The sequence below is a fragment of the Echinops telfairi genome, unplaced genomic scaffold (genome assembly GCF_000313985.2).
Source record: "Echinops telfairi isolate 266 unplaced genomic scaffold, ASM31398v2 ScPeMD7_655;HRSCAF=1070, whole genome shotgun sequence".
In the NCBI taxonomy this organism is placed as follows: Eukaryota; Metazoa; Chordata; class Mammalia; order Afrosoricida; family Tenrecidae; genus Echinops; species Echinops telfairi.
Genome location: NW_022104553.1, coordinates 23,200,723 through 23,210,775, shown reverse-complemented (window position 1 = coordinate 23,210,775; position 10,053 = coordinate 23,200,723). Strand labels below are relative to the sequence as shown.

Genomic DNA, 10,053 nt, shown 5'->3' with positions numbered 1-10,053 from the left:
GTGTGGTGCCATGCCCCATCTTCACCATTGCTACTGGTGTTCCCAGGGAAACCTATGCGAGGCGGACGGCCTTGTTTGCCTGCGTCTGGCCAGCTCCCTGCTGCTGACAGCGTGCGCATCCTACCGCCTTTCTCTCCCTCCCGTTAATGGGAAATATTTGCATTTTCCTTCTCTGACAGGTGTCTGCCCCAGCCAGGTTCTGGCTTTCACAGGTTCCACGAGAATACATTTGACCCCTTCTCCTTCTTTTTTTTGTTTTAGTTATTGATTTTATTTGGCTACAAGAGTCACAGTCGTGGTTTGGTTTAAGGCTCTTGCATAGAAAGCGGCTTCAATGAACTTCCCCACTCTTTTGTGGATGTACGTGGGTTGTTGGCGCTATCTGGGGACGGTGAGGAGAGCTACAAGGAACAGACCCCTTAGAAGTGTGGAAGGTGAAACAGGGCACATTGCCATCAGCAATAAGGACTTCCAGAGGACAAGACGCTTGCTAAAGTAGAACCCACTGCCATCGAGTTGATTTCAACTCCGGGCGACCCAATAAAGTTACATTAATTGAGGCATCAGTAGACTAGTAAATTAGCTCTGTAGGTGGGAAAGAGGGTCCACAAAAATACGGTATCGACAATAACTTTAAAAGTACACAATCCTTAGCTCAATCAGCAACCAAGCTAAAGCACAAGAGTTAAAAATCCTTCAAAACCGGATTCCTGCTCATTTGTACGTCCAAACAGAGCTTCAGCTTGAGCTGGTGTGAGGTTATCAGAATAGACATTGTCATCATCACCAAGTTCACAGGCATCACCATCACTGCTGTCGTTCTCACACACAGCGCTGTCCTCACTGCCATCCACAGCATTACTGATGCACACTTCTTGAAGGCGCGCTGCACCCTGTCCTCTGGAATCTTCCCAGGCATCACGAACCCACTGCTATCAGTTCTATGTCGGCCTTCATCAGATTTCCAACTCTTGTCAGTCGGGCTTGACCAGATGACATCCCTTCATCTTCCTTGGTCTTTGAAAGGTTTATTTAAATGCACATCTAGGGGCTGCAATACAGATGTAAGCCCTCCTGGGATAACAGCCAAAGTAACCTGAGAAGACTTTGCATATTTTTTATGTCATCAGACGTGTGGGCTCTGAACATATCCCAAACAGCAAGGATGGTTTTTCTTTAAGGCTGCTCCTGCTCGTCCGTTCCCAATTTCTTCCAACCATTTTTCTGTTCGTCTTCATCCATCCAGCCTTTAATATGTGCACGCACTATAATTCGTGGTGGGAATTTGACCTTTTTAGGCAAGGTCTTTCTTTTAAAAATAATGACAGGCCGCAGCTTAGTTCCCTTAGCCAAATACAACAGAACGACTGTGAAATGGTTTTTTTCATTTCCTGTGGTTCTGAGTCAAATAGTTTTGTCTCCCAAACTTGCCACAGTTCTGTTGCTTGGAAGATCAAAGGTCATGGGTGTTTCATCCATCTTCCTCATGCCTCCCGGGTCCTAGTTATGGATCCTTCTTTGTTTTATGACGAATGGATGGAATAACATCACTTTTTCATCAAGGTCTTTTGGCAACTTCTGTGAACTCTTTCTTCGTTGCAGCAAACATAGGGCAAACCTACTCATGAAGCGGGTACACCATCCTGCTGATGCAACAAAATTTTCAATGCCTGGTGCTTGTAATTTGTCATCATTAGCCATTTGAAGGGCATGTAAGCGAATTCCCATGCGTGTTACACAGTAACCACTTTGACGATACTCCATAACCCATCTATGCAATGCAGTCTCTAGAGCCCCCTATGAAGTCGTTGAACCACGCCAAGCTTTTTTTGCCTTTGGAATCTTTTCCAAGTCAGCTTTCATTTTCTGCCACTCCCTCACTTGTTTTATGTCACCACAAAATCCCTACTTGCAATGCTGTTATTGCTTTCTTCTGCTCTTGACACAACCTTAAGCTTGAAACCAGCTTCGTATGACCTGAGGTTTTGTTTTGGTCCAGGATTAGAAGTATTGGGATCCATTTCTAACAGGATAAAAAAGACTTCGAAAAAGAATGCTGTACCACGGCGATTGGATTCTCAAAATATACCGTAAGCCCTACTCCAAACATAAACCCTAGTTATAGTTCTTAAAAGAGGTCAATTTACAGTAAAAAAAACAAACCCTGTGGTGTCCAGACAACTATACATATAAACAAGTACAATCAATTGGCAATAGAATGCAGCAAGACAGATAGACTTCACCACGGAAAACAGACACCCCCCAAAAGAATCGCATTCAAAAGACACCCGGAGACCCAAAACATGCTGGATCCCCAAGGGAGCTGACAGTCATTCAGGGTTTGGAGAGTTTGGTATGATAATATTCCAGAATGTGATGACATGACTATGTTTGCATAGAGCAGCCTGTGTTAGGGCTCATACTATACACACTGCATGGTGTATGCACTGTGTTACTGCATATGCAGCGTTACCGCATATGTATGGGAAGGGCTACCGCAACACATGCAGTAACAGAGTGCGTACACAATGCAGCTTGTATATTATGAACCCTAATACAGGCTGCTCTATGCAAGCATAGTCAACACTGGGTCCAGATAGGGGTTTATAAGAAAATTGAAAATAAAATATAGCAGACTAAGTACTGTAAGTAAACGTACTATAGATACAAGACCAGAGACATACTGGTACTTGTATTCAGCAACGCTTGGGTGGGGGGGGGGACGGGGGGACACACGGACGTGACCAAGCACAGGTAACACGGGTAAGACTGTAAAGGTTACGTCATTGGTCACAGTCCCAGAGAAGAAAGGCCGCATCCGACGTTCACAAGAATGCAGTGCGCCCCCGGTACCAGCACACAGAAGCAGGCAGGTTCTTGCCCAGTAGGGCACGGACAACACAGCCTGCCAGCGTGCAGGAGAAAAGAAGAGTGGTGATATCAGCAGTCATCGAAGCACCCAGAGGCTGCAGGTGCCCGCAGATGAGCTGGAGAGACCAGAGAACACCCGCACTGCACCAAAGAACAGGTACGTGGGACCCTCACTCGAGGATAAGCCAAGGGGAGCTTTTCCAGCATAAAAATGTACTGAAAAACTCGGCTTCTACATGAGTATATATAGTAATTCAGGGAGCTGGGCTTGTGGCTCCACAGAGCTTGAGCCGGATGCATTCAGGTTGAGGCTCCCCTTTGGGCCTTTGTTAGCAAACCTGAGCAGCTCCGTAACAGGTCCTGATAAACAGCTACCCTGAGCATTTCTCACAGGCATCACAGCCTGCTGACTCCTTTAACAAGCTCTGTCCATGAGAAATGCTGCGGGGTTTGGGTGGCCATCGCAATGTCTGCTACAAAGGAGGGTGCGAGCTCGGTTCTAGAAACGTAAATGAAGACAACCCACCCCCTTTCTCTCTTTTCTCCTCTCTCTCCTCCGTCTTCCTCTTGGCCTTTCTTTCCTTGTCTTCATTTGGCTCTTCCAGGACCTCCTGGATTTTCCGTTTCGATAGCTGCTTCCGAGCTGGGAAGGAAAAAGGGGTGAGGGCCTCAATGTCCCATAGGCTAATTGCAAGGTCGGCAGTTCAAATACATGAGCCACTCCTTGAAAGAAGAGGCTGGCTACTCCTATAGATTACGCTCAGAAGCCCTAAGGAGCAGGTCTCCTGTCTTCTAGGGTTGCTGTGAGTCTGAACCAACTGGATGGTTGGGAACACTCCCCCGCACCCCCCCTCCAAAAAAAAAGGCCGGCCCCTGGGCTCCCAGAATCTGGGGACCACTTCTCAGGCACCTATGAACCCATCCCTCCCCGTCTTGCCTCTGACAAGGCCCAGCCTGACTGCCCAGCACCCATGACCACCCCTAGCACAAACCTGAGTCCTCCAGCCCGTTGGACCCGGCTCTGCTCTCCCCCCTACCTCCCCTCTCCCTATTCTCCAAGATTCTCTTCTCTCCACAAATACAGAACTCTTCCCCTCTCAGGGCTGTTCCTGCCTAGAACCCTCTCCTATACCCTCCCCTCCCACTTCCCAACATGCCTAACCCCCACCTGTTTTCCCAGACCCAGGTCAGGGGACATGGAGGTACCCTACAACCCCCCACTGCCACCAAGTTAGTTCTGACTTGCAGGAACGCTGCAAAACAGAGTAGAACTGTCCCTGGGTATTCCCAAAGTCGAAGATCTTTAAGGGGCACAGACAGCCACCCCCGACAGTAGCTGCTGCACCCAGCGGGACACCACCAGGGAAGGGAACCTCTCCACAGGGGGTCCTGTAGAAAGCGCTGCATCCGCTTTGCAGAGGAAGCAACAAGCCTAGTGCCCAGTCAACTGGCCCAAGGCCACCAAGCTCTCCAACACAACACCAAGGTGGGAGCCAAAGTGTGAAAGGGCAGTGAGGGGGGCGGGGACCCTGGGGCCTCACCTGTGCGCCGCTTTGGGATCCCTGAGGGGCCCAAGTCCATGGGGGAGGTGTTGGGGAGAGTGGGGCTGTTCTCCGGAGACGAGACAGGATCAGGGAAGGAGGTCTGCGGAGAGCCGGGGGCAGGCTTCTGGAAAGGCCAAGAAGAGCGATCTGAGTATGAAGGGAGGGAGGACAGGCTGCTCAGCGGTCACCTTCCCAAACAGCCGAGCTCAAGGGGCCTCTCAGTGGCAGCTGGTTCTGCCCTGCCCCTGTAGCCTCGGTCCTTGTCTCACCTGGACCACCACCCCACTCTCCTACTGTTTCACACCTGCAAAATCTCCCCATCATGGGCCCAACAATTCTCTCTCTTTTTTTTTAAGTTCTAGGACCTTTGATTTTTCTCAATGAAAGATTTCATTTCCCAGAGTTCCCTTGCAAGCTGGGTGTGGTAAATGGCTCAGGACTACATTTACCAGCCTCCCCTGCAACCAGGTTTGGTCCCGGCCTCAGTTTGAGCCAATGGGGTGGTTCCATGTGTCAGAAGAGACTGCTTCCCGGAGTTTTTAAGGACTGTTTTCAGAGGTCGATGGCCAGGCCTTACTTCCGAGGTGCCTTGGGGTGGAGTCAGACCTCCACCCTCTCAGTTAGCAGCCGAACCTGTTTCAGGGTCCCCCACACAGTGGGCCTTCCAGCACATTCCCCCTCAGAGCGCCAGCAGCACTGGCAGCCCACCCCCGATCTGCAGCCCCAGGGCTTGGGGCACCTCCTCCCCAGGGCTCAGAGTCCAGCATCCAGCCCCAGTTCCACTCCACAGCCCTGGGGGCTGGAGACTATGACGACATCCCATGGGTTCTCTCCTCATCCCCCTTCAGTCACCGGTGAGGAGGAAAACCTAAGGGCACTCGTCCTACCCTGCACCACACAGTGGTGCCATGACTCGGAGACACAGGAAGTTGCCTAGTTGACAAAGGCCCCCCTGGGTGACCATTATTTCCAGTCCAGTCCTCGCTTCAATCCCTGCCGGGATCTTTGCATCCGTTTTGGATTTTGATGGACCCCGGCCCCGCAGGGGTATATTTCCAATTGCCCAAAGTGACTGCCATGCTCCTGCTCAAAGCCTGGCCACAGAGTTCCGGAGCCTCGGGCAGAGTTCCCACTCTGGGGTGGCCCACGTCCCGGTCGCTGGAGCCTGCAAACAGGCTCCAGTCTGGGGAGGTGCACACGATGAAGGGCTCCACGGCCAGCGGAAAGATCGATGGTTCAAACCTCCCTCCACGCCCCCAGCACCTCGGAAGTGAGTCAGCCAGGGCGAACTCCTTCTGAAAGGTCACAGGCGGGGAAGCCCTCGGGAACTGTTCTGTCTGCTCTGTGCACCGGCTGGGGGGGGGGGGGGGGGGGGGGCACCTTCCATTGGAAGCGACTTGATGGAAACTGACCGCAACAGTAAGGCAGAGCGGCGCTGAGGTTGCCCCTCAAGGAGTTGTGATGGCACAGCAGTTAAGCACTCAGCTAGTAACTCAAGGGCCAGTGGTTCAAACCCACCGGCTGTTCCTTGGGAGAGACCTGGTCATTTCTGCCAACCTCTGAGGGGGCAGTTCAACTCCATCACTTTCTCTGAGCCCCAGTGGCCTTGATACAGCAAGGTGTCTGGCTCCCTCAGCTGAATTGAAGGTGGGGCAGTTACAGAAGTGGAATCAAGGCAATTGCAAGAGTATTCACACGCAGGAGAGGAGAGCTGACGGTGGCAGGGCAGAGATGCAGGGAACGCTCAACTTGGAAAATGGGCCAGCCTCATGGTGACTCTGGGGGACAGAGAACTGTCCCCTAGGGATTCCAGGGCTGCTGTCTTGAAGGGAGCAGCCTGCCTCATCTTTCTCTCATGAGCTCGCTGGTGGGTTCAAACGCAGACACCAAGTGAGCAGGGGCCAATGGAAAAATGACGCCAACAGACTTTCCACCAACTGTTCATTTGTGGGGGCCTGGGGGGTGGGGGCAAGAGCTACAAGGTGCAGGAAGAGGAGGTTTTGGTTGTGTGAGCAACCGAGCACTCAACGACGGAGCTACCAGGGCTCCTGGAAAAAGGGGGGCAGGGTCTTGGGGGTCGGAAGAGGTGAGGCCAACCCAGCTCCACAGGAGCCCCTGGAAGCTGCTTGGCCCCCTGCCCACACTGGGAGAACCGCTCAGCGCTGCGTTTGTGACCGGTATGCCCTTGGGTGTAGACGAGCAGCTCCTTATGAGAGAGGACTGGTGGTGCTGTGGTTAAGTGCTTAGCTGCTAACAGTGCTGATAGTCAGGGGTTTGAATCCAGCCTCCAGCAGCTTTGTGGGAAGGAGACAGGGCGCCTGTTCTCCCCGACCCATCACCACCCGTCAACAAGCACAAGCATGACCCCAGAGACCCAGCAGGGCAAGGAGTGAGTGGGTGGTAGGATCAGGTGTTACCTACCATCTACCTGTGAGCGGACTCCATCTTCAGGGTCGCCCTTCAAGCTGAGTGCCACAGACAGCCACCACGGATAGGCGAGGCCCCGTGGGAGTGACACTAAGCACCCACCCCAGGCAGAGGCAGGACCTCGTGGGCATTGCCTCCAGAGCCCTGCATGGCAGCCACAGCAGACAGGGACAGTGGGTCCCAAGGGTCCTTGGGGAGCCTACCTGGACTTCCTGCACCATGGGGGTGCTGTCCTCCTCATCCTCCCCCTCACTGCCCAGGACCTGGGTCACCTTCCTGGCTGGCCTCTTCACGGGGGACTCACTTTCGGGCACCACTCCATTACGTTCCTTCAGTGCCACCCTGGAGCAACGGAGACAAAGGGCAAGATGGCAGGTTGGGGGCGGGGAGGGGGGGCTGGCCCCCAGCATGCATGCTCCTCCACCACCATTCATTCCCTCCTCTTCCTTTTAAACAGCCTATGACTAGTCCCCCTAGGCATCCACTCAGCACTACTGCCCCCCTCCCACCTGAACTGTGGTAAATGCTTATATGTAAGGAGTCCTGGTGACGCGGTAGGTGAGCGTTTGGTTATTAAGTGAAAGGCCAGCAGGTCAAATCCACTAGCCACTGTGTGGGAGAAAGATGAGACAGTCTGTTTCCATCAAGAGTTACCAGCTCGGAAACCCACAGGGACAGTCCTGCCCTGTCCTATGAGGTTACCCTGAGGCAGTATCGACTGGATGGCGGTTTCCCTCTGAGTCACACAGAAGGAAATGAGGGCACAGAGGTGGGGTACTTGCCCGGAGCCCCAAATGAGAGATCTGACTTAAGTCTAGCTGGACCCCACATTCTTCTCTTGACTGGTCCCCAAACACCAAACCCAGTCAGTCCATAGCCATGGGGCCGTCTGACTCCTGGAGACCCTACGGGACAGAGCAGGACTGCCGGCACGGATTCTGAGGCTGTACATCTTTCCAGGCACAGGTGGTTACATCGTCCTCTGCAGGTGCGGTGAGGTGAGTTCGAACTTCCAACCTCTGGTTAGCAGCCAAGTCCTGACCCACTGCACCACCAGGGCTTCTGTGATTGGCCCTGGTGGCGGAGTGGGGGGGGCAGGGGATGGGGAGACTAGAGACCGCATTACCTAGGCCCACCCACACAGGATGCAGGAAGGGAGAACGGTGGTCTCTTCCACTTAGAACAGACAGCAGAGACAGTCTGCTGCAGAGTAAGGGCACACAGGCGCCCGGTTCTGGAGGCCATCCCAGAAGGATCTGATGTGGAATCCCCATTAGGAGAGCTAGGCTCGACCTCACGCACCTGTAACCCGAGGACTGCAGACTGAAATGATAGGGTGTATGAAGAAGCACAAGAAGTACCGAACGGTGAGTAGGCGGACTAACATCTACTTCCTACTTCAAGACCCCACTTACCGTATTAAGCTATGTATTGTTCAGCTAGGTCAGACCTGTGACTGACATTGTCAGTGAATTTTATTGTAAGTTTTGCCTGGCCACCAACTCCCATTGTCTGTGCAAATAGTCTCCAGTCGCATAAAGGATGTCTTCTGTACAAGTAACTAATCCAAGTACTGCGATAAGCAGTTAGCCTACAATTGTTCTATCTCTATCATCAGAGTTTAAAAAGTCAATACCGGGGGAGGGAGGGGGGAATGAAGAGCTGATAACAAGGGCTTAAATAGAGACTAAATGTTTATAAAATAGTGATGGCAACATATGTACACATATGCTTGATACAACTGATGTATGGGTTGTTATATAAGAGCTGTAAGAACCCCCCCAATAAAATGATTGTTTAAAAAAAAAAAAAGTAAGTACTATGGGCTTATCAATGAGACACTATAAGGTCCTTATCTCCACGGAGATGAGCGATATAATTCGACACCATAAATTAGCAAGGATGTCTCCACGGTGAACCAGAGGCAGATTTTTTTAAAAACCTTAAGATTCAGGAATGGATTTCGGGCTCGAGGTTAATCCTAGCACCAATGTAAGGACAATCTGTTCTTACAACATGGCCCTACTCGATATAGCACCTGGAGTCCCAAAGGTTTGTGTCCAAAAAAAGCAGCCATCTAACTAGGACATCGACTAAGCCCACCTGGAAGAAGCACACCGACATCCGTGATCCAAAGATTGCAAATTATATAATCCAAATCTGAAGGAGGGAATAGACAGCTTAAATTGTTCAATTCTGGTGCACACAAGGCTATGGATGACAGTGGAAGCCTAAAACACATTGGCAGGATCTACACAGGGAATAAGCCGGCGGTGATTGCCCTCTAGCCATAACTGAGGAAGGGAATAGCGAGTATAGGAGAGATGACTATGAGATTAAAATGATGAATCGGACTTGAACGGTAAAAGCCTTGACACTGATCTCCCCTCAGATACACGCTGGGCTTGATCTGGTTTTTAATATTTTCGGGGTTGGCTTTTTTTTCATACTGGGGTTTATCTTTGTTGTATTTTGTCACTGTTGAAAGCCTTCTTGAATCTTGGTGGTGTGTGTTTCTATCTTTTTCGGTACATGAAACCCAGGATACGTGAATCTACAGCAACAAGGAGAGTAAGGGTTTCTGGGGCTAGGGTGGTGGAGTAAGGGGGAACTGATATCCAGGAGTTCAAGAAAGAAGAAACTGATTATGGTACCGATTGTGCAATATTACTTGATGCGACTGAACTATGGAATGATGTATCAGCTCCCAGTAACATGGTTTTAGAAACGGTTAAAAAAAAAAATTTCCCTTTGGGTCCAGAGATGCTCTGGTTTATAACACTTGCAACCAAGAATCCTGAGTAACAGGGGGCACACACCCACCTCCACCCCCAGTCCCCACGTACTTGGAAGGAGGGGCTGCTTCTTTGCCACCTGCACTGGAAGGCTCCTTCTCCCGCTTCTTGGCTTTGCCCTCCTCCTTCTTAGGTTGGAAAAATGACCTGTGGGCAAAGAGGAAGCATCAGTTCATGACATCAGAACCAGTTCTTCCCAGTTGGCCTCTACAAGTCCCGGATTGTTGGCAGCTACTGGATGCTGAAAGAGACATGGGTTTTCCCCTAGAGCTAAGCCCTGAGCCCGGGTTCGAACCCTGGAACTAAGCAAGAATAAAACGTGGTCTTCCAGTTACAGCTGCCTGAGGAAATGCTGAGTCGACCGTGCGGTTCTAGCATTTCAGAGACCAAAGATAAGGAGAGACCGAGGCAGGGAG

General features: G+C 51.4%; 1 protein-coding gene across 1 annotated transcript in view; it reads right to left on the bottom strand.

Moving 5' to 3' along the window:
• The window catches only part of LIG1 (DNA ligase 1), a 71,054-nt gene that overhangs the window by 57,576 nt on the left and 3,425 nt on the right, over positions 1-10,053 (bottom strand). The window contains exons 3-6 of the mRNA XM_045292649.1: positions 9,689-9,784; positions 7,046-7,184; positions 4,413-4,539; positions 3,398-3,514 (exon numbers count right to left, since the gene is read on the bottom strand). Coding sequence (XP_045148584.1) covers positions 3,398-3,514; positions 4,413-4,539; positions 7,046-7,184; positions 9,689-9,784 — 479 coding nt within the window. The remainder of the gene's footprint in view (positions 1-3,397; positions 3,515-4,412; positions 4,540-7,045; positions 7,185-9,688; positions 9,785-10,053) is intronic.